The sequence below is a fragment of the Telopea speciosissima genome, chromosome 2 (assembly GCF_018873765.1).
Source record: "Telopea speciosissima isolate NSW1024214 ecotype Mountain lineage chromosome 2, Tspe_v1, whole genome shotgun sequence".
NCBI classification, from domain to species: domain Eukaryota; kingdom Viridiplantae; phylum Streptophyta; class Magnoliopsida; order Proteales; family Proteaceae; genus Telopea; species Telopea speciosissima.
Window position 1 is genome coordinate 5,790,433 of NC_057917.1, and position 25,553 is coordinate 5,815,985.

At 39.7% G+C, this 25,553-nt stretch overlaps 1 protein-coding gene across 1 annotated transcript in view; it reads right to left on the minus strand.

Moving 5' to 3' along the window:
- The window catches only part of LOC122650059 (TBC1 domain family member 8B-like), a 43,104-nt gene extending 19,709 nt beyond the window's left edge, over positions 1-23,395 (minus strand). The window contains exons 1-12 of the mRNA XM_043843355.1: positions 23,166-23,395; positions 22,341-22,410; positions 21,618-22,226; positions 21,363-21,542; positions 21,124-21,237; positions 13,285-13,343; positions 12,779-12,845; positions 12,581-12,632; positions 12,397-12,489; positions 12,134-12,217; positions 11,555-11,979; positions 3,592-3,653 (exon numbers count right to left, since the gene is read on the minus strand). Coding sequence (XP_043699290.1) covers positions 3,592-3,653; positions 11,555-11,979; positions 12,134-12,217; positions 12,397-12,489; positions 12,581-12,632; positions 12,779-12,845; positions 13,285-13,343; positions 21,124-21,237; positions 21,363-21,542; positions 21,618-22,226; positions 22,341-22,410; positions 23,166-23,221 — 1,871 coding nt within the window. The 5' untranslated portion in view covers positions 23,222-23,395. The remainder of the gene's footprint in view (positions 1-3,591; positions 3,654-11,554; positions 11,980-12,133; positions 12,218-12,396; positions 12,490-12,580; positions 12,633-12,778; positions 12,846-13,284; positions 13,344-21,123; positions 21,238-21,362; positions 21,543-21,617; positions 22,227-22,340; positions 22,411-23,165) is intronic.
- Between the last annotated feature and the right edge of the window lie 2,158 nt (positions 23,396-25,553).

A 25,553-nucleotide genomic window follows, 5' to 3' on the forward strand; every position in this document is an offset into this window, starting at 1 on the left:
TCTTCCTCCTCTCGTCTTGGTCCTCTCCTTCTGAAACTCCCTAATCATGGTCGTGGCTCCATTTCAGGCGAGATTATCTGAATCCCTGCAAATTTTTAACGGTATTTTGTTACTAGCAATCCCTACAAACTCTGCTTCCCATGGCTTGTGAAACCCATCTACCGTTTCCAATTTATTCACTTTCCATCTCGCATGGTTTCCACCTGCAACTCATCTTCCCCAAATCGTTTAGGGTTTGAAAAAAGGGAAGATGAGTTGTAGATTCTCCCAAGGACACTGGAATCCGATGATTCCACCACATTGTTCTACGGATGCGACTCTTGAGAGCCTCCATTGTTCAGGCAATCCACCTTGATTCCATAACAATCTCCAGTAGAAACTTCCATCTCTCTCGATATCTTCAAAAATTCGGCAATTCAAGGAAGTCGTACGATCAAATCCATTGCAATAAGCCCTAATCTAAACTCATCCAGCCTTAGAAGAACAATTTCATTTCAAATGATTTTAGTTCAAACATCTCCAAGCTTATACAATTCTATTACACAGTGCTAGTATGTAAATCCTCCTAATAAATAATACAACAAATCTGAAATTTCCGCCAACATTTAAACCATTCATGAATGAACCGAAGGAAATAATGATAAGCTCTTCTCATCTTTCACTAAAAAAAAAAAATCTTCTCATGGTCATAGGTCAGGGTGCATCATCCCCAAAAGCAGTTAAAGGAATTAATGTGAGACCTTTCAAATAAATGATTCCTCCGAGTTATAACTCATAAGGGGCTTAAAACCATGGCATCATGAACGCAAGGTATCTCATATGTTCCAATCTATAGTGATTCTTAAATCCTAAACCGATTTCTAGCACACAATAAGAAAAGAGAGAGAAGCAGGATTTCCATTCCCAGTTCGATACACAGAAGAAGAACCACAAAACCACAATTTCGAAGCTTTTCAGAATGGATTAAGTGAGTCAATTTACATTTGACTGATATCGGTATATAAAAAATTGACAATTTACAGATTAAAGCCATGAGTTTGGTGGCTTGCTGTGTTAAGTGAACAAATCCGAGGATCCACAAATCCGATGGCTTGCTGTTTTGAACAAATCCGAAACCATAGACTTCAATAATGGTGATCTCAAATGAGAAAAGAGGTGACAGTGAAAGCCGTTCTTCTGATGAATCTACACGCAGACGCCATGGTACGACTCGACTCCAGAGACAGTGGAGTAGCAGGCTTTGATTCCATTACTAGGGTTCCATTTTATCTCTATCCTCTGTGTTTCGTTTTTTTATTTTTCATTTTGAGAAGATGATGCTTTGCTTCATCCCAAATAGGGGGTAACAAAGTAATATCAATTCATTCCAAAATGGGGTAAATAAGGAATGAGGTGTTATTAAGGGTATTATGGACATTTAGATTAAAATTGGGTGATGACATCATCACTTAATTGTTCTAATCTAACGGTAGGACTACGGTTGTAAGATTTTTCCAAAATACAGGGGAGGTTTTTGAAATAGATGAATTTTTAAGGGTGGTAAACGTAATAGATTCAAACTACAGGGGTGGTAAACATAATTTTCCCTATTAAGTTATTAGAATTAGACTGCTGCTCTTATAGAGTCAGCTAGTTAGGGGTATTTTAGTCCTCTTTGTAATTTTCCCTATATTATAAATAGAGGGCCCTATCAATAAAATACTAAGCTATTCTATTCTCTTATTCTCTCTTTCTAACTCACGGTTCTGCTAACAGTGTGATAGGCAGACCTCCTTCTTCTAGTTATTATTAAAGTAGCAACAATAGTTCCAGCACCTAACCAACCCAGTCAATCAGATCAGTTTGCTTAGTTTGACTAAATTTCAAGCTATGCATACAGATACAGATATTTTCAATTGTTTTACTACTCTTTCCAGTAACTTTTGCTTTCTTCAGTTTCCATATCATTTGCAGATAAAAAAATTTAATCTCAACCCCACAAAATATTTATACTCCCAAGTAATCCCAATTGTTGCTCTATTAGTGGGCTCATCACCTGCAGGCTGCCAAATCTTTCTGCATCAGTAGGGTTTAACAATGATCATGGGAGCTCAAAGAAGCTAGAAAGGGGCCTCTTGTTTTACAGATAGAAAAGTGTACTAAAGAACAGTGGTGAAATCAAAGGTCTCAAAGGTGAACAGAGCAGACAGCTAAAAAGAGTACCCATGTGGCAGACAATCTGTTGCAGTGGTCCTAGAATGGTTGGACCGATACGACCAGCTTTGGAAACCCAAACGGAACCGAGCCAACCTGGTTTTTTGGTCTAATAAAGGTTGGTAGTAGTTATTACTTCTTTGGGTTAATTCTTTTAGTCGTAGGAGATAGGCTAGTAGTTAGTTTTGAATTCTACTTTAGTTTTAGGGTTGGAATAGGAGTCTTTGTTTGATTAATTTCTTCTCTTTATATATTTGTAATCGAGGACAGATTTTATATTTTGGAATAGAAAGTTGATTGGTTTTGCTCACCATGAGTATGGTGTGATTGTGGTTGTGTGATTCTCTTTCTCCCCTGCAACTCTGAGTTTCCATCTCAGATATCTTCCCGTTCTCTCATTGGGCCTCCACCAAAATCCTTAGCCGGCAATATTTTATTTTTCTTTCAATTCATTAATTTAATATTGTTCAAATATCATGGGAGATTCAGTATTTTGTAAAACTGAGGCAGGATTGAAGAAATAATATAAGAATGTTGAACAGGTGAGATCAAAAGGAAGGGGAAATCCTAGGTTAGCATTACTAAACCAGCAGAAAATCAGGAATCTTTCCATGGGAGACCGCAGGTAGGTAATTATTTCTCTCAGAAGATTGGAGGTGATGTCAAGATTCAAGTGGAGATGGAGGCTTAATCGGATCCAGAGACAAGTTCATCCAACCAACCTGATGATCATTGCATAAGATAATGATTAATGATAAAGCTAGTCAAGAGCAAATGGATGAAAACCGAGGAGAGAGAATGGAGGTTGTGCTCCAAAAGCAGACAAGCTAGACCAAAACGATGACAGTTTTTTTAATTTCACGAGACTGCAGTAGGGCATTAAGGAGATAGTAAGGTACGAAGAAAGCACAGTTGATTGTTGAGTAGGGCTTCAAGGGGATGGGGAGGTTCGAGGGAGAAACAGATAGGAGCCTTGGGCTATAGGTTGGTGTTGATGCTGTCTCAACCAACCCCCCCCCCCCACCCCAAACCCAAGGCGGGGGGATTTGGACGAGCTCTACACCATCTGATATTCTCTTTAGTACCAAGTGCATAATCTGAGCTTATTCATACACGGAGATATTTAAATTAGTCAAACAATGTTTAGGTGATACTTCAATTGCACTCAACAGAAATATGGATAGGCATTGCCTACATTGGTTGTGGCTTTGGGGTTTGTTTCCTCTGTTTTGTTTTCTTGTATATTCTTTCTGACAAAAAAATTCCAAAGCAAGATTTCACAATCCTTGCGAGAAGGGGGGAAAAGTAATTATTTATTCTCCATTTCTATCAAATGATAGCTACCATTTTCAAAGAGATACAATTAGCACAAATATCCAACCAAATCAAAATACCAACCTGAGGATAGCAGATCTCTTCTCCTCGAGTAATCTGCATAATTCAACCTTTAACCACACTACCTGCATGAGTTGCATCTCAATTAAAACAAGAGTGGAACTTCTAAAAAAAAATTCTTAAACCAGCCAACTAATTAAGATTTATACAGTGAAAACTACATTAACTCCTTTCCTCATGGTAATCTGCAGTAAACTTCTTTCCAACAAAAAAGTTGAGCTGAACAAAATGATGGGACATCTACTATTAAATACATGCCATATAACTTCCATTTGCAATGTTGAGCTACCATCCATGCTGCAAGGATTATTCTAAAATGTATTTTAAGTAAAACATTTCATTCAGTTTAACTGCCGGGTAATATAAGATCCAGCCTCACTTTCAAGTTAACACCTGGTCACTGAAAATCTTCTGGGACAAGTTGAAAAGTAAAGTTCAGACAGGAGTTACGGTCTTATGGAAGACCAGCCTACCTGAGAGAGGAGAAGGAATGAGAAGCATTTATCTGAAGCAATGACATTAGCTAGGAAGTAGCAAAACCAAGAGTAGGGAGTACAAATTTTCTCATTGAAACCTGGAATTCATTGTCTAATTCAGGTTTATCTTCTAGCATTTGCCATCTTCTTTTTAGGAGGATTAAATTATTCATTGTTCACCATTTTGTCTTCACGGATGAGGCTTCTGCACAGAAATCCTCCAGAATAGTCAACTCATCTTATCTTCATTTTTCAGTCACATGACTCAATGAAATGGTCAAAGAAAAACAATCCCATCTGTCAGACCATTAAGTGCCCAAAGCCTGGCGCGAAAGAGAGAGAGAGCGAGAGCATGAGAGTGCCAAACCCTAAAGTTGAGAGCACCGCCAAAGTTTATCTCCATATACAGAAGCATCTGTGTATCTATAGATTTCAAGCTTCATCAATCTAAAAATAAAAGATGGGAAATGAGAAGCATTTCCAATGTTTGACCCAATATAGGTCTAAAGATTAGAGATGTCTGACAAAATCAAATATCAGTTATCTAAAGCATAACTTTAACCCATGGAACTCTTTTTAAGTGTGCTCACCACTCAAGTATCTGATTTCAAGGATTGCATGCTCTATCACTTTCAAAGCGTGAATTCAAGGATTGAGAGAGAAAGTGGCATCCTCATCAAAAGGATTAGATCACTAAGGTCAGACATGAGGCAACCTAATTAAAAAAATTAAAAAATAGTAGTGTCCTCTACACATCAATCCAACATTTGACTTTGTACTGGATGTTGATTCTATAAATGGAAGACACAAAATTGTATTCATTTCTCCGAGAGAAAAAGGTAGCAACAACTTTTTGCATTAACAAAGGACTCATCGCATGGAAAAAAAAGTTGAGATTGCAAAGCAAAGTCAAAATGGATGCAGTAGGGAGAGGGGGATGCTTTATGGCAGGAGGACATACGTTTTTCCTACATTTATTTTTTAGCAGGGCTATTGCAGGAGTATTGTAAACTTTTAAATAAAGTCGTTTCTTCATTGAAATGTTCATATTCAACCCAATGGCGGTCATGCACGCATTGGTAATTGATTTTCACAAAAAAATAACAAATAACTAAAACCAAATTACATATTACCACGTAAGTCATCCACTAAATATGGATGATATCAAACTACCCTTAATTTAAATGTCTGCCTCTTGATTTACTGATCTCGGCATCCAAGTCAATTAGAGATTCTACCAGATGCAAGAGATCTAAAAATTCTTACCATCCCCATAATTACAATATTACACCCCACCAACCAGTTAAGGAGATTGGGCAAATCTCCCTCTACAGCTATCCGCTCATAGCCTATTAATATAGCAAGCTCCAGCCCCACTTTTGGAGACCACAATTCTGCCCTAGTGGAATCTCTTCCTCCAATTGAGCCCACTCCACAATTCTTTCTGAATATTGAGTGGTTATATTGTTTATTTCCATCTCTTCTTCTTGGAGATATTTTTGGGAAGATCAAAACTTGTCTGCTTAGTGCACAACGGATGCCATTTGAAAGGTTATATACCCTCATTTCCTTATTGGTTTGGTTTCGGATTCACCATTCTCACACCGAAACCGACTCAACCAGAACCCAAAGCGGCCCAAACCAACCGATTGGTACCCCTACCCACCCCCAATACAAAGAAAACATCAACCAAGAAAATTAACTGGCACCGGACGCCAAGAAAAGAAAAAAAAAGGGGCTAAGAAGAAGTGCAGCTGCCAGCCCAAGGCCTAGCCTTGCATGTTCTTTGGGAAGTGGGTCCACATGGCAACAACTTCAACAAATTATGTTATGTCCTTAGAAAGTAGTTATGAAGCCCTTGTTAGTTTTCAAAGAGTCTTTTCATATTTCCTAGGACTATTAATTAGTCTTTTCAGTCTTCTAAGTAGTAGCCAAAGAGTATAGTGCTGAGTTTTAATTTTGCTTTGGTCTTTTCACTTTGACTTCTTGGGAGCAGATTTCTATGTCTAGGATTTGTTATCTATGTATGGGGAATTCCAAAGGGGCGTTGGAATTCTAAGAGTCTATTTTAATGTTACTTGATGTACTCACGGCTTTTAAAGCCTCCCCCGTCCCTATATAATGCAAACCATGTGCTACTCACAAAGGCACCCAACAAAATTTTACAGCAAACTATCTGAATATTTTCTTGTGCGACTCAAGAAGGCTTAGGTGAGATCCCTGCAGCTGGCCTAGGTGGGACTCCTATGGCTGGGCAACTAGTGGGACTCTAGCTTGCCAAAGTTATCTTACTATCTTTAACATTCAGCATTCATCATCCATCACCATTTGCACCATTACCACCTTCATGATTCAAACACCAACACAGCAGAATCACCACTAAACCAAATCTGACCCAAGCTGTCCAGCACAAACCCCTATTCTCTTCCAGATTCGATTTTGGCTTGCTTACCTTCTCAGGTTTGCATCACCAAGACCTGGTCCTTGATTCACCGTCAGGTTCTGTTTCAGCTTTAAGAACTTCCTTCTCTGATTGATGTTTGTTTGGGGCAACTAGTTGGTGCATTCAAGAGGGATTTGGGTTGGCAACCATGTGCCAAAGTTTCGGCTTGATCAGATCTCTCATGAGGGAGATTTCTTCTTCGAAGTAGAGCCCAGCCGCCGCTGGTATGATATCGCAAGGTTGAACACAACCTTCATGGTAGTTTTATTTTAAAATCACTAATTCCTTATTTCTATAATCGCTCTCCTTTTTATTTATAACTCAATTCATATCCATTAGTTATCATTCCAAGCCTACCCCTATTCAATGAATATAAATCCCGTGTGCATCCTTGTCCTATATAGTTACCAAATAGCCCCTTGAAAATTCTGTTTAATTACCAGATTGCTATTACTTCCTTATAATTGGGCTGATTTCTTTGGGTGGGCTGGTTTGGGATCACCCTAATTATAAAGTAATGGCAATCTAGGAATTAAACAGAATTTTCAAGGGGCCACTTGATAAAATAAAAGAACAAATGATATAAGAGGGATTTGCAATTATTTAATAGGGACAAAATTGGAAGGGATGATAAATAAGGGCAAAATAGAAATAAGTAAGAAAGGAAGGGCGCTTTAGGAAATAAGAAGGAAGAAGGGTGGATTTACTTATACGATGAGGTTCTCTTCAACCTCTCAATCAAAATAGACCAGCGGTAAGGCCAACTCGATTCAGGTGGAAGAACTCACCCGAATTATCCCCTAAAGCTCTGAAATTTTAGGCAAAGGTCAGCAACTGTCTCTCGAGAACAAACAGCATCAAGTCCAAATATCCAGTAGAAGAATCAAAATATTTTCTGCAACTAGGTCCTGCCACTAGCATAGTTTTCAAGGCGTCGCCTAGGCGTCCAGGCGCCTTGGTCGACTTGGGCGCTTTGGTTGCCTTGATTTGGACCCTCTCCAATGCCTTGGATCACCTAGACGCTGTGACAACTATGGGCGGTAGGGAAGAGAACAGACCAGAGTTTCAGTTCGATACTCCTATTTCCAATAGGGTGTGGGGCTGGTAATTAGCAGATAAAGTCGCCCAGATGTGGGGATTGATTTCCAAAACTTGTAGATGAAGAGGAAACAAGGTGAGGGAGATCAAAACTGCAGATGGAGAGAATGTTGGTACCGTTAGAACAAGGTACTGTAAGGTGAAGTTCAGCAAATAAAAAGGAAGAAAATAGAAGTGAGAAGAAGATGGAGAAGAACAGGAGAATATTGGAAGAAGGGAGGGATCATAGTATCGTACCAGGGAGAGAGAGGAGGGAACGACAGCCAAACTGCCCAGGCCACGCAGGCACACACAAAACCAAGAAGCCTGAAAGCGATTCTGACACAAGATACGATGACATGGGGGCCCTTAGACGTAAAGGGAAAACCACTAAACAAACGAAGAAAGAATCAACTACACGAGCGGCCCTATAGAGTAAGGCAAGCCGGCAGCGGATAATCATTAAGGGTATTAGATCAGCTCGATCTAGCTATTCACTTTCGGATTGGACGGGGATGAAGTAGTCGACCCCTTTTCGAGAGCTACCCGTTCGAGTCGAAAGAGCAGACTAAATCGATAGGAGAGGTCGTCAGGCACACAGGGGACCGGAACCTTAAAGCGTCAAATAGGGCACAAAAGAGGTCCCTTTATGTCTAAGGGGGACCCAACTTTTCATTCTTCAAATCTGTTCATTACATTGCTTATTTACATAAAGAAAAGGACTCTTAACAAATTAGAAACTACTAAAACAGACTCTTCTCAAACAAGGAAACCAGAACAACTGGACCCTAATAAAGTAAACCAACAAAACTAGATAAGGAAATAAAATAATAATCAAAGAGGATAACATATTAACATCCTATCTAGAACTCCCACAATCCTGATATTTTAAGGAACTTTTTGGTTGCAAACTGCATTAATTCTCCCGGATTTAAAACACTCATCCTCGAGTTTTGTACTGTCCAGGAATTAGCTATGTGATGCACATCTAGTTTTAAACAATAATAAAACTCTGGCAACTTTCGAATATTAGGATTGTATTCTTCAAATCGTAGAGCTTTCTCTTCGAAGAACTGTATCAGAATCACAAATTTTGTCTTATCATCTTCACGAACACTACCAGTCATGAATGGAGTGTTCAGGAAGTCCTCCACAAATCCATGCTTTTTTGCTTCAGTGGGCTGAGGAATTGCATTGTCTTCTTCTTTCAACTCATCCTGAGACTGCACAGTGGGTGTCACTTCGATCAGCTTTAAGGAGTTATCACGCTGCAACCCTTTCAAAACAAAATTGTGTTATAGATGAGAGGGCTTTAACATGCTGCATCCCTTCCAAAACAAAATTGTGATGTAGATGAGAAGGCTTTAACATACATACATTTGCTTCAGGATAAAAAACAACCCATCGAGCTTCCAATCACAGTCGACAAACTCTGATGATGTGTTTCAAAGAATCAAACACCTCGCAATAAGCACCATCAAATATGGAGAAATTGAAAATTCAATGGAAACATCATCTTCTGATTCAAGTAAAATTTTGTTGGTCTTTGATACCATCTCCACCACAGACTGCAAGATGAATTTTTCTCTTTGCCCTTCATTGACGACTAAAATAACAGTTTTCCCGTTGGACAAAAACTTTGGTCTTGAGAGTGTAGTGTTCAATGGCCAAGTAGGGCTTAAGTACCAAATTGATGCAATCCCGGGTTCCATAACCCCGTTTGGGATTGTTATGGGTCCATCCAAATATGGCCCAATTATGAGGATGTAATGGCAATCTGGTGATTAACCAAATTTTTCAAGGGGCCACCTGATAGAAAAAAGAACAAAGGATGGATTTCCAATTATTTAACAGGGACAAACTTGGAAGAGAAAACAAAATACAGAGACAAAATAGAAAGAAGGAAGAAAGGAGGGGTAATTCAGGAAATAAGAAGTAAAAGGTGGGGGATTTACTCATACGATGAGATTGTCTATTTGTCTTCAACCTCTCGATTGAAATAGACCAGCAGTAAGGCCAACTCGATTCAGGTGGAAGAACTCACTTGAATGATCCCCTAAAGCTCTCAAAACTTTAGGTGAAGGTCAGCAACACTTATATCTCTTGAGAACAACCAACATCGAGTCCAAAGATCAAGTAGAAGAATCAAAATATTTTGTGCAACTAGATCCTGGCGGTAGGAAAGAGAACAGAGTTCCAGATCGAAACTCCAATTTCCAGCAGGGTGTGGGGTTGGGAATCTGCAGATAGGGTTGCCCAGATATGCGGGATTGATTTCCCTAGCTTGTAGATGAAGAGGAAACGTGGTGAGGGAGATCGAAACAGGAGATGGAGGGGGCTGTTGGTACTATTAGAACAAGGCACCGTAAGGTGAAGTTCAGCAAATAAAAGGGAAAAAGAAAATAGAATTGACAAGACGATGGACAAGAATAGGAGAATAATGGAAGGAAGGGAGAGAATGAAGAAGGGAGGGATCATAGTATCATACCAGGGGGGGGAGAGAGAGAGGGAGAGAGAAGAGAAGAGAAGAGAGAACGACAACCAAGCTGCCAAGGCCACAAAGGTACACTCAAAATCAAAACTCAACTTTTTATTCTTCAAATCTGTTAATTACGTAGGATTGCTTACACATGTAAAGAAAAAAAAATCCTAACAAATTAGAAACAACTCAAACAGACTCTTCTCAAACTAGGAAACCAGAACAACTGGACTCTAATAAAGTACACTAACAAAACTGAATGAGGAAATAATAATCAAAGATGATACCTTCATATCTAGATCTCCTATGATCCTGGTTTTTTAAGGGAACGAGAAATATCTAATGGATCTTTCTCTCCTTTTGGTTGCGAACTGCATCAGTCCAGATTTTTATTCTGCCTAGGTGATGGGAGGAAACAGGTTTCTATTTTGAACTGTTTCTACTTAGCTACTCTTGTGGTTTGTGCCCTTGGGTCTATAATGCCAGTAATTGCTTGTGCTAAACCCATATATGAGTGGTATCTCATCAAGTTATTCCCTTTTTTACTTAACTTCAAGTTTAGAGCAGTTTTTTTTTTTCCAAGTTTAGGGAGGTGGGGAGAGCTTATTATCCACAAATCAAAAGTGAAGTTGATTTCTTCACTCCACTTTCTTGAACTAGCAAAATATGTAGGAGGCGTGGTGGTTCTTTTTCATCCATTTTCGTATCTCTTTTCTCTTTAGATTGCTGTTCTTTCTTTCAATTGGCAACCAATCTTGCACCTTCACAATAGACTAGACGTGGTAGATCCTCTGAACCTCCCTTTTCTCGCAGCCCACAGTCAAAATTATTCCAATTATTCCTAAAAATCTCTTCAGTTGATCAAGAGGGCCCCCTTTTTCAGTAGATGATATTAAGATGAAAGGTATTATCTAAATGCTTCTTTTCTTAACTTGCTCTTCAAAATAGAATTTTGGCTTTGTTTTAGTCTTCTCCTAATTTTTTTTTCTATGGAAGGAAATTCTTCCATTGGTACTCAAAGGGAAGTTGAATTTAGGCCTCCTATTTGTGGCACACTTCCTTGCACCCATCAAAGGTATAGGGTGAAATAACCACCTTTCAAGGGATGGAGTGTGTTTCTCTCCTAAGCTCAGGCTCCATACTAGTTGTATAGCTCTCTCTTCCCCCATACTTTTCGTGATAAGACAATGTCTTTGCTGAAGCCAACCCCCCTGTCAAATCCACTATCACGTAAAGGGTAGCAGGCTGTCCAAATTAACTACTCAAGAAGCCTTATACATCCCCTTTCTTCCCTTTTCTTCTTCCTTTTCTTCCCCCACTTTATCATAAGTATGCCAATATAGTAAACACATAGAAACAAAGAGATATATATACAACTCTACATATAGCAGCAATAAGTGGACTTCAAAAGATTTCGATGCATCCAAACGATTATTATATTAGGAAGAGGGCAAAATGAACATCTGTAAGTAATTAAAACAAAGTAAGCACCTGTTCTTGAAGATCAGGAAGAGAATCTGCTTCTCCGTCCGCTGTTAAACTGCTAAGCATTTCATCCAAATTAACAGACCCTGAATCAAGAGGATATAGATCCCCATTTGTCTGTAGATCACCAAACCTTTCTGCCGCATTTGTTTTTTTTATCAATGATCCAGGATCATGCTTAAAGTTGTATAGTTTGGATGCAAGACCCTGAGAATCTCTCCCGACACGAAGCCCTTTGGACCGTTCCTCCATAGCAGCTATCACTGAGGGTCGATGTTTTCCTCTCAACTCTTGCAATCGAGCTTCATTTATGGTTTGGTAACCCATGCTAGCAGTCAGGACAAGTTGGCTACTGTCAAACGTTGAGCCAGCAAGGGACTGCAACAAAGTAACAGCATCTCCAGCATCCTTGGTTGTAACCAATGCAGGACCTACAAGAAATTGATTGAATTTAAGTTTGAAGATTTACAATGGTTCGAGAGGAAGTAGCAGTATCAAAACCTACAGGCAGTAGTGAACTTCTGTTAATTTTTTCAAAAAATATAGCATATCAAACACAAAACCAAGATTTGGTTTACCCCGTACCATATAACTCCATCAGAGCAAGAGTTGTCCGAAAGAGCATAACACGATTTCCTTCAAACAAAAGCACATCCCAGACTCGAAGAACTGCAGTCAAAGGAACCCATCAGAAGGTAGCTATGCCTTGTAGCAAAGACACTACCATAAGTCCATAACCAACTTTTTATCAAGTGAGTAGGAAGACAAATGACAAAGGCCCATAACAGAAGAGTTTTCAGGCATTTTTAAATGAAATTGCATATATTAAACAAAATTTAGAACCTGACCACTTTCCCAAGGAAGCATATTTACAAAAATGGAAAGGAACCAGGGTCCAGTAACCCATGCCACCTCCACTCCCAGGTAATCAAGATGATTAACTGCACCAGAAACATATATGGAGTAAGAAACCAGTCAACCTGCTTCATATAGCTGGAAGTATTGGAAACGGATGACAATGACAATACAAACCCAATTTGGGAAACTTCTCACGCACGAGGTCCTCAAAAACAAGTTGGTCCACCTGAAGAAACAGTACAACCTCAATAAACTTTTAAATGACTAACATATGCATCCATTTAGTTAGATTGTTGTTCACTAATTCCTCATGTACCAAAAAGTTTTTTCTAGACGACTCTAGCAGATTAAAAAAGGCAAAACAGGTGCTACCTGAGATTCTATCATTTCCTCTGAGTAATAACCATCAAAGTAGTCATCGATAATACCCACAAGAGCCCTGAAAGATTTTACAGAAACTTAGCATCCATAAAATTAACAACATTCAACCATACTCCACCTATTATTAAGACAAATACAATGTCACCACACTTGCAGATAGATGATGTTGAGCAACCACATAAACATAAAAAATAACCCAATCAATAGAATAATAATTGTTATAACAATAATATTTTAATAATCCCCGCATTCTCTAACCAATCTTGCATAATAGCAATTCAATGAAGATTATAGTTGTCATGGTGTCTAGGCAACCCAAGGTGCTGAGGGGGCCTGGACGCAAGGCAACACCAAAAAGGTGACCAAGCGGACCAAGCCTACGCAACCAAGGCAACCTTAATTGTCAAGGCGTCTGGATGCCTAGGCAATGCCTTGACAAATATGATGGAGATACCACTTGAAAAATGGATAAGGATAAATAAGTTTTTGAAACCTACCAAAAGGCATTTTCCTCAGGCATAAGAAGTAGCAACAGGCCAGCAAAGAAATTCATCGCCTGCATTTGTACATAATCCAGCAAACATATGCATTTATCAATAGCACATATGGACAACTGCTTCCATGAACTAGAAAAATAAACTTAGAAGTAGAAATATCAAATAGCCCTAGATCCAAACGGCAACCAATAAAATAAAAATTTTAAGATAAACTTTTGCAATGTTAATTCAGTTTTTCATCTTCGGTTTTTCATACTCATGGCATACTACATCGTGTCTCTTGTCCACATACTCACAAACAGAATGGTTCTGCCGAGAGGAAACACCGGCACATTGTTCAACCGCAATGCGGTATGTTGGCATCTGTACCCCTTTTAACGCTGATACGGAATGCATCAATCCTCATTTTAGATAGTTTTTGCCACCTAGATGATTTATTTTGATTGTTAGATGTGAAGTTGCCTAGTTGTTGCTAGGCATGAAGACATTAGAATGTTATAATCCTTCCGCAGTCATTAAGAAATATACCGATTACCTTCAGCTCCAGTAATCCCCAGAACCAGAAACACAGCCGTCCAAGTTTTTCTTTTTTCTTTTCACCCTTCCAAGTTTAGCACTACAATAACTCCAACCCACTCTGGACACTTCCTAGTCCTTGATTCTGCTTCTGGTCCCTCACTAGAATACAGTATTCTAACAGTTAATCAGACAGTTAATCAGCTCTGCAGCTCCAACATCCATATGGTATTGTATTCCAATCCACCATCAACATTAACAACAATTATTCAAATACGCACAAGCACCTCAAAGGTGTCAAATCAGTGTCTTTTTAAAAGGCAGCATTATCCAAGTAGTCTAACTGGGATTTTGGTTTCACTGTATTTTGCAAATCCTTCTTAATGCATTAATAGCACAGTACTATTACCAACTGTTTAACCATCGTTCTGAACACGATTCTAGGTTACCAAGTCCTGGTATTTTACGTTAGACAGAAGATAAGGTTTACAGTGCCCATCAATTAACTAGAAGGATATAAGTAACCTCCAGCATTCCAGGGTAATTATGGCAATAGATTCCACCACTCATCTGTCAAGTTGTACCTTTTGTGACCCTAAATGCAAAAGTAAAAACCTTCACCAAAACTCTTAACTTTTCAGGGAAGTGATGCACGGCGGATCGCTAAAGATATATAATGAGTTAATAGAAAAGATGGCTCAGCAGGCTGCGCTACAGAAGGAGTGTGCAGGGAGTTCTTTTTGAAGTAAACTGAATGACTGCCTCCTATAGTTTCGAAGTTGGATCCTTTTGTGACCCTGAATGCAAAAATAAGCACTCACCAAAACTCTTAACTTTTCAGGGAAGTGATGCAATAAGCCAATAACCACTTGGCCACTGTTCGCCAGTGGAAAACCAGATCCATGATTAAGTTATTCTACATCGAGATTTCATGGCATGCGATACTTAAGAATGCATTTCGCGGCGTTCGCTGAAATTTCGGTCATATATTTCATTTTGCCGAAATTCCGGGTGAAAATGCTACATTGCTTTTACAATAAAAGTAAAGTATTGAACAACATGGGTCATTCGTTTCATCAGGTTTCGAATCAAGGTTCAAGATTTCGCTGATATTTCGTGAAATTTAGCAGGCTGTCGAAACAAAACAACCTGTGGTACTGAAAACTGTCAAGATTTCGGAAGAAATTTCAGTCTGATATTTCGTTTCGCCGAGATTTCAGCCGAAACGGAACATTCTCTTTGTAATAAAGGCATGGTTTCGAATGAAATGGGTCAAAATTCACATTGACAGGTTTCGCCATAGAAGGGGTTTTTACCTGGTTTTTGAGATTTATTGGCAAAATCACTGTTGTACAAGGTTGGAACAAGTACTTGAGCAGTAGTCAGTAGAGGAACGCAATAGAAGCAACGATTTGCTGCATTGTTGGAAGATTTGTACAAGATTCAAAGTTGGAGGTATATCAATATTCCCAACAAATTTTACAAAAAAAAATAGGATAAATTTTTGGTGGTTGACATTCAAATATTTATATGTTACACACCGTAGCCCGATCTATGTATTCACGGAGTCGGAATTTATTTTTTGCATTTAAACTGTTTTTAAAATTTTCATGAAAAAAATTTTCTTGCAACAAATTTTTCAAGAAAAAAAAGTTAATACTTAAAACTTAGTGTTTGGAGCTCAATTTTATATATGTTAAACACCATTGACCGATCTACGGCCTCAAGGAGTTGGGCTTTTTTTCGGTCCAAAAATTAATTATTTTGATTTATGGATTTAAAAAATTATTTTGAAAATTTACAGAAAATTCAAAAAAATAGGGTTACATCTGCTGATGTGGAGACATACGACACGATCAGGCAGCGTGTCAAGTCCCACATCAGGTAGTGAGGATTAGGGCTCTACAGAGATGGGGAAAAGAGCTGCTGATTTATGGATTTAAAAAATTATTTTGAAAATTTACAGAAAATTCAAAAAAATAGGGTTACATCTGCTGATGTGGAGACATACGACACGATCAGGCAGCGTGTCAAGTCACACATCAGGTAGTGACGATTAGGGCTCTACAGAGATGGGGAAAAGAGCTGCATTAGAGCAAGGGGAATTGCCTTTCAAGAAAACATAGAGTGTGAGGGCAGCCCCACCACCAGTACCAGATGATGATGATGATGATGATCCCATTGAGGTCCTTCAGCAAGATCCTGTCGTATTCAGGACTCAGGATACCAGATAGAGAAAGCTTAAGCAAGTCTGGTTTGATTGGAAAGGTAAAGTGGGCGATGTCGTTTCTAAGTTTCTCTTCTATCATAGCATCCCAGCTAATGCCACCGAGGGACCACTACCAAGGCATGCTTGATGTTCTAGGGAAGGCTGGCCCAAGAGTGAAGGGGCCCACTGCAAAAGAATTGATCAATGTTTATTTGCCTACCAAAAGGAGCTGGAAATGTATATTGATAAATTGAAGGGGATATGGGAGTGATATGGAGTGACTGTGATGTGTGATGGTTAGACTGGACCCACTAGACCGTCCATGGTCTATTGTGATGGTAGGACTATCTCCCTATAGTTCGAGGAAGCATCTAAGGAGAAGAAAGATGCAAAGTATATCTATAACTTGCTGAAAGATGTACAGGAGGTGGGGGTACAAAACGTTGTCCAAGTGGTGACAAACAACGGGAAGAGCTTTAAGAAGGCTGGTGAGAGATTGATTCACAACAGCAGGTACCACCTCTTTTGGACACCATGTGCAGCCCACTACATTGACCTCATGCTAAAGGACATGGAGAAGAGATCCACGGTAGTGGGTGTGGTCGAGCAGGCAAGAAAGTGACCACAGTTGTTTACAACCATGGATATGTTTAAAGCTACTAAGGGAGAAGTGCGGTGGAGATTTGGTGAGGCCTGACATTACTCGATTTGCCACCAACTACATTGCATTGAAGAGCTTTGAGGCAAAGATGGTTGGTCTGAGGTGCATACACTTGGGATGGATCAACTACTGATAGATGTAGTGGAAAATGCAGTGGCCAAGTTGGAGCCAAATCCAACTGTACAACTGAGGTGCAATAATGAGATGAGACTTGGCAGTTTGTTAAGTATTTATAAGAAATGCACTTACTCGATTTTGTATTAATGCAAACACTATCAATGTTTGAAATGAGCATAGATTAAGACCTTCAGGGATGCTATTGGGACTTTGGTCGTGTAGCCACAAAGTCAGGTCAAGAAACCACAACTCCTAGTAGGCCCACTGCATTATTTGTCATTTTGTCTCCATTCAATTTATACACATATGTACCAAATACAATCATTTAACAAGAATAATCTTAATACTCTAATGCAGATGGATGGTGGGTGCTCTATAGGGGTGATGCACCAAACTTGAGAAATATAGCAATAAAGGTGCTCTCCCAGACATGTTACCCTCCAAAAGTGAGCGCAACTGGAGTACATTCTCACGCATCCACTCCAAGAGACGGAACTGATTGGATCACGTACGGTCAGACCAGTTGGTGTATGTGCATTATAACATGAGGTTGAAGATCCAGCACATACGCATGGGTATGGAGGGTGATAAAGATCCAATCAAGCTTGCCAACATTTTCCAAGTGGAGTCAGATGATGAAGAGGATCCCTTATATGAGTGGGTGAGGGATCGAGGAAACTTGTCATGGATCTGCCTAGGGATAGGCTGGACACCGAGATAGCTAGTCAAATGGGTACTAATGTCGACGAGTTTATGGAGTCTCGAGAGGGCTGTGTTCATTTACAAACACCCCGACCTTTTGAGTCTCAAGCTGGCAAGGATGATGTTGAGGACATCAAATGGTTTCATTCTAGTGGCCACACTCACACACCGTCCCCATTTGATGGCGATGGTGGTGATAAATTTGCAGGGATGCGCGGGGGTTACCACCAACCACAGCCAAAGCCAAAGCCAATTCGCTTCACAAGAGAGAACTCAATCATGCCACACAGGATGTTGACCACGGCGCACCCCACACGTGCAGGCTACTAGAGAGGCCCGTGTTGCCGATTCATACCACCACCTAAGAAAGAGGAGGATGATAGCATGGAGTCCATGGAACTTTCATGCTACGAGCTTGACTAACACTCACGGAGGCCTGAGTCTGGAGGAAACTAATATGCATGGGGCAGTAGCATGCACCATCATATGCCTCAAGGCACACCAGTTTTGACTATGGTGGGTGTGGTGGCTATGGGCAGTTTAGCTCTTCATCGTCATTTCCCTCTAAATATGCGAATCAGTCACAAACCGGGTCATTATTTGTCGACACATATTCTCATTCCCGAGCCCCCAACCATACATGTCGGTGCCAGTTCCATAGGCCCCCATCCAGTAGCAATGGCTCTCGATCGAGTTCCTCACGGTTCAGAGATTTATACCCTATGTTAGCGTACCTCCAATATGCTAACAATTTTATTTCTAGGGCTGTCGTGAATGACTTCGAGCATTTCTTCAGCCATACTATAACATGGCCAGCATTTATGATACAATCGGAGGATAACATGATTCGACAGCAACAACAACATTCTAATGGTTTTGATCCTGCCCAGAAGTCGATGTGGTACTAGGAATCTAGGATGGGATACAGCCACCTCGAGGCACATCACGACCTACAGGCAACACCGGCGAGACCCGGCAAGGCAACCCGATTGGGAGTCAAAGGATCCATAGTACCTGCAGCCTTCCGGACTTCATATTCATCATTTTTTAAAGTGGGGGTAAGGGATCTCTTTTCTGCAATGGAAAAAAAGCGGAGCAGATTTGACTCGGCACAACCTAACAATACATCCAATACCAATGATCTGTGCCTAGAATGTGTTGCGTCATCTCTGCTAACAAAAGCCATACAGGCAACAATGAACATGGTTTAACCTGGGCTTCCTTTTCATTACATCTTTACTCCCATATCTGAGTCTTTGACCCTTTGTAATGAACCATGTATGATGTATGATTTATGAAACGGTTTATAATTGGGGAAATATCATCCCCCTCCCCTCTAAGTATCCATAATATCAAACCCCACCCCCAAGTTTTGAATAATGATAATGCCCTCCCCTACTTTTGAAAGATTCTATCAACCGTACCCTAATCGTTAAAAAACACCATTAAGTGATGACGTGGGCATTTACAAATTTTCTAAAACCCCATAATACCCTTAATGTAATTTTATTCCAATTTTGCCCTCTTCAACCCCAAAACCCCTCTGCGTTTTTAGGGTTTTTTTCATTTTCCGAGGGGGTGGGCACTGGTCAATCTCCATTGATTCCGATTGGAATCAGTCGGCTTTTGTTGGGCATTGATCAGTAAGGGATTCGAAGTCATGGCCAAAGCCAACTTCGAATCCCATAATACGAAGGAAGCTTCTGAAATGAAGGATTAACAAACGAAGCTGTAACCAAAACAACATTCCTGGCAGCAGCAAGTGATCCTGCAACCGTTCCTCCAAAGACCTGACCTTGAGCTCCTGCAAGAGAGATCGTAATGGACAGCGAAGGAATCAAACTCAAAGAAGACGATTTCGAAGTAGAAACAGAGGAACCAGTGACAGATTTATTGTTGGAACTGTTGGACTTCGTTGGTGGTGTAACATCGCTGCGGGTTCCAGAATGAATCCTTTTTATTCATCCTCTATTTAGTAATTTACCAATGTCAGATTTTTCTTGCAGACAAAGCACGGTTTGCTTGAAACCATACAGCTTTTGACAGAAAATAAAGGAATGCTGAAACAGGTGGATCTTTGGATTCGTAATGTGGATTGGGCTCTTTTGTTCTGTTACTCTTCCCCTAAATTTTCTTCTCCTTGGATTTCATCAGGAACTACCAAAGATGAGGGCTCACTATGAAATGTTGAAACGTAGAAATTCGATGCTTAAACAAATGGAAAGAGAGGTATTTTCCTTGATTTCAATCCACTCCTTCCTCTGAAACCTTCCAATTTTTTTTTTAACTTTCCATGGTGTGATTTTTCTCTTCTGGTACTGATGCTTGCACAGATGTCCATGAATGTTTACAATGTTCAAAGCCCAACCCCTTTGAGTTGCCAGATTTCTCCTGATTTTTTGTCTTGGCCCTCAACCACTCGTTCTACACGTTGTTCTGATGTGCATCGTTCTGACTTTGGGCTACCTTGTTGTGGTTTGGAAAGCCTTTTTTATTAGGGTAAGTTAAATTCCGGATCAACAAGCTCGACGAGAGCCACCTCGTCAGAAAACCAGAGAGAACACAAAAATCCGATCTTTCTTCTGGGTCGAAACCAGAAAGCAAGGAGGTGTTGGCGGCAGTGATTATGGACATCGTGAGGGCGGCGATGGTGGTGTAAGCAGTCGTGGCTATGGAAAAAGAAAGAGAGGAAAGAAGAAGAAATAAGTGAGGTTAGAGACAAGGGTAATATCATCTTTTGAACTGTTGTTTTAACACCGTTAGCCACTTAGGGTACTGTTGATAGAATCTTTCAAAAGTACGGGAGGACATTATCACTATTCAAAACTTGGGGGTGGGGTTTGATATTATGGATACTTAGAGGGGAGGGGGATGATATTTCCCCTTTATAATTTTATGTCCATTCCTAATGCATAATTAAGTTGTTTTAACTAAATTACATATGTTCTAGTACTAAACGTTATGAGGAATAAGCCAAACTAGAGAGTGTATATGGCAACGTACAGCGTATACTACCAAACATGGCTCCGAAGTCAAACTACCGTTTCGGGTGTGATTTTTAAAAATGTAAGAGTTCCGCTATGTTTAGATGGCCTAAAATTGGGTTTCTTAGAAGTTTCTGGACCTAATTTGATCGTTTGGGCCTCAAAACCCTTCACTGAAACTTCCTGGCGAAAATTGTACAGATTTTGACCAAAATTTCGGTTTCGGTCAAAACATAAACCGAAATCTTGAACCTTGTTCTGAAAGTGCCCTTGGATTTTGTTTGTTTACCAGCATTATGATGTTTTTTCTAGCCTCAGAAATTTAACACAGGGTTGTATTAGAAACTAAAGTATTAGACAGATGATAATAGCAAAATGTTTCCAACATGACACTACCCATCTTAAGATCACTCTACATTTCGAAGTCTTCAGTTACAAGCAGTGCTAGTCTGGGCATTGAAAAGGATAGAGAGAATGCTGAAATTTAGTGAAACTGCTCCAGATGTACAATTTAAAGTAACTAGGATTTAAACATATGCATCTGACCATAGGATCAGCATCCTCAAAGTTTCTTAATAGATGTCAGCATCTTTAAAGCAAAGCACTACAAGCATGAAATAAAGCTTAAGAATTTTTTCAAACCCAAATACCTGACAGTAGCCAACAGAGGGGTTATGTCGAGCATATGCAGTAAGTAGATGCCTCAAAGCATTTCTGCCATCCTCATCCAAAGCAGGATGACCAGGGAAAGTCCGAGGCAAATCCTGACAAGACAAACTTACACATCAGACTGATGGGAAACTTGGATGGTATTACTATGTAAACCAAGGTTGCACCTACAAATTGACAAGATTGAACTTTGAAGTTCAAAGCCCATGCATCTAATGACCTTCTCAATCTGCCCTTTCCATTTTTCGTTAGCACTATGGTCTGTATTTGATCCCTTGCTAGTGCTATTGGAAGCACTGACAAAGTCCTTGTCAAACCGAGCATTGTCTTCTGTAGCCAGCAGATCTTGGTAATATCCATCCACCCGCCGCGCCTTCACACCCACAAAAGCTTGCCATAGCTGTAATTACAAATAAGGTTATAGATAAAAATTTCATCTTCAAGAGAGTCAAGAAGTACGAATTTTCAAATGTACCTCTCCTCTTAGAGCCATCGGCACTCCTCCACGAACTAGGCTTTCCAGCTCTTCTTTCCAAGGAAAGAAAGGTTCTGGAGACACTGTATCACCACCACTACTCGAGTTCACATTGTCCATTGAGGAGGTGTCTTGAACTGGATCTGATCTTTCCACATCATAGAACTCATCCTCAGAGTCCTCTTCTGATGCCCCTTTTGAGGGTCTTGCCTCTTCAATCGCTGAAAGATGGGTTTTTTTGGCCACTCCTTGCTCTTCCTTTAGTAGATTTTTCCTCTTCTTAACACGAAAACTCATCATATCTTCAATGGAAATAAGGGATTTTCTAATATGCGCCCAAATTTGAACCTTGTGGGTTTTCGTCTCCTTTTCTGCAGAAGCCTCTGTTTCTGGGACATTATCAACCGAATTCTCAGCAGCAGATTTTTTGCCACTTGAATCAGCTTCTTCCACATTCTCCACAACAGTATTTGCTTCCTGCAAAGTTGCTTCAGTATGTGATGCCGCATTCCCTCCCTCCTCAGATATGCCATTTACTGGTGGTTGAGCAGAATCTGCTTGCCTCTCTAGGAAGTCTTCCCATCTATCTGACCTCTCCTCTTCCTCCACCTGGAAGTATTTAAGTACGAGTAGAATCAAATGAAACAGGGCAGGCAACTTATTTAGTTTTGTTCCAGTATATTGGTCAGAATAAAACAGAGGGAAAATCAAAATAGCCTGCACCTTGTAGATATTAGCATATTCTCGATATCTCTGCAAGTGCTGAGGTCTGACTGCAAATCCATAGGCGTCCCTGTTTACACCAATGCCTATTCAATTTCCAAATCCGGAGGCATTTCAAACAAATCCATATAAATCATAAACTGAAAAAAGACATTTTGCTCGGGATATGATCATACATCAAATTACAAAACTAGGAAAGAATGCAAACAAATTACCTGGACTCTTCGTCCAAATGACGCCTACTCACTTGGGACAACAACATTTTCGACTGAAAACTACAATTCCACGGCCCATAGCGCTCGGCATTGGCTCCGCGCAAACTCAATTATAAAAAATCAAACACCGTTTCGCTTTATAGTCCGAATTTGGACGGACTAGACACATTATAAAATCCTAAAACCTAAATCCTCGGAGAATCGAGTGAAATTCAAAAACAGACTCAAAGAAAAAACAGTAATAAACTTCGTCCGCTGGCGCTGACTAAAACCGCATTCATTTCTGCTCAAAGAAACAAATTTTCAAGAAAGAAACAAAAGAATCCGCGTATCTATCAGACACCCCTTTCATCGTGACGCAAAAGAGTTAAAACGTCAACAGCAGTAAAACGACCGACGGGGTCGATAAGAGAGCAAGAATCACGGACCACATTACGTCCATTTACAGTACTCCAACATGATTTATCTCCATCGAACGGGAAGCGATAGATCAAAGGGCAAAAAGAACAATATTTTTCTTTCTCGACCGAAAACTGCGAAGATTTCGGGATTCAAGTACGCGTGGGATCATATAGAGAGAGAGAGGGAGGGTTTAAGATTTTGAGATTACCTCTTGTGCTCGAAAGTGATTATAGGATTCAAGCTCTTCGTGGACTTCCCCTTCATCTTCGGTGAATGGATCGATCAATTTGATCGGCAGCGCGAGGTTTCAGTTCGTCGGTAGATAAGAAGATCTTGTGCTCCTTGATTTCAGCAACTGTATTTGCTTCTCCCAAGTCCCCAACTCCTCAGTCCTCACTTCACTGGCTCGCTAGCTCGCGCTTCCTTCCTCGCCTTTTTGCACGTTTGAACGTTGGTATTCCCTGCTAGTAATCCACACAGAGGCACATGCACTGGCGAGTTTACCATTACACGTTACATGTTTTGATATTTTTATCACGGACTCCGAAGTAAGGATGGCTCCCCCTCTCTCTCTCTCACGTACACCCTAGGCCTACACTTAAGATGTGAATAACATGCTCTTGCCGTCAGATTAGAATCCTGCACCATCGACCAGAATATAGCTATTCTATATAAGGGATTACAGTCAATGGTTTTATAATGGAATTTTTTTGGGGTGGACGCAACAAACTGATTTGAACTTTTAATTAGCGCGTAGATCCCACTCCGGATAATCACTTAATCCTAATCACTAACCCACTAATTAAATTTTTTAAATTAAAAGAAAAAAAAGGGCCACAGATTTTTTTGGTTAAAAGGGAGCTTATATATTAATAGTTATCAGAAAAGAAATTACAACCTTAAGTACTTCTTCCCCATAGCATCCTTCTTAACAAGAGAGAAAGTGTTGTGGGGAGGGAATCTATGCAAAGAGAGACCTCCTTAGAGGATTGCAACAAATTTGCTAAGTAATCAAATAAATGCCATAGTTTCCATGCCTAGACACAAAAGTGTGCAAACAAACGATTCAACCCCCGGTGAAATTGAAAATTCCACTCAAACGAATGCTTTGTACGCATTCTCATTGGCTCCATATTGGTGTAAGGGTTACACAACTAAAAGATGAACCGGACCAAATCAAAAATTTGAATTGAACTCTTTATCGGTTCGACTTTGGTTTTGACTTTTCAAAGAACTCTCAATTCGGTTTAGTTTCAGTCTAAACCAATTGGACTGATAAGACTGACTGAAACCGATCAAATGGACCAAAATTAGATAAAAATTGACAAATAATGCATTGGGCCTTAATTTGGATGTTACAAACCGACCAGTATTGGGCCAATTTAGGTTTAACCTGATATATGCTAAAAACCAAACTGTTTAACACACTTTAGTCATACTCTGACGTACCCAGAATCGGGTTGGGTTTGAATCTTAATAGAATGGAAAACAGTCTCTATACATATGGACTTGCTAAATGCTAATAATGTTTAGGGAAGGAGAGCGGCACTTGATCGTATAAAGCACGTTATCCTATGCCCGACATAGGGATCGTGAAATAACTACGCACTAATCATTTCTATATTTTCAAGGGGCGATCATTATGCGCACCCTTGTGCTTGACGACAGCCGCGTGACGCAAGATCAGCCGATGGCATTCTTTCTCCCTAATACAAGGATGGTCTTTGATTGAATTAGGCTTTGAATTTTTATTTATTTTTGGTAGAAAAATTAGGCTTTGAATTTAACACATGAATAATTTCGATCATGTCCTCTTAATCCAATAGTCATAATGGACACATAATCTATCCACATGGTAGAATAGATGCTTTAGAAAGTTTGGACAAATAAATATGTGTGGTTTGAAGTACTAGATAATGGAAATCGAAAATTTCTCTCCCTATTTGACGAAGGACCCTTCTATAATACTCTCCCTTTTTGTGTTATCTCCTTATTTTGATATCTAAATCTCCATGGTCCGTGACCATCAAACCCTTTCCCTAATAACAGTAAAAACAATAATATATAAAAATAAAAAAAAACCCTTTATAGCTCTATTCCCATTAGGATTTTAAAAATTGGATTGGATCAGCCGATCTGAACCATCCAAATTGAAATCGACCAACATTGATTGGGATTGCACCCAATCTGACTCAAACCAACTCTATATATATTTAATAAAAAAAAAAAAACCTAGTTAGCTGGTTTTTAATCCCAAGATGCAGCTATGCGCCTTCCACTGGTCTCGTTTTATTATTCTGATTGCTATTAAGATGACTCGATTGCTTTTCCTTTGATATGATTGAAAACCTGCTTGCCTTCTTTTTGTCTAAAAGATATTACTTTATGCAAAATGATTAGATTTGAATCATTGTTGTCGAGCATTTGTATTTTGAAATGGTTGTTTATTTTTTCTTTATGATGATGTTGTCTCTATATTACGAACTGACTTAGATATTGTATGCCACGTGGAAATTAATATTACAATTATTAAATAATCTCATGGAGAGACCTTATTGAATTGCCACGTGTAATTGAAGGTCATTAAAAATGATGG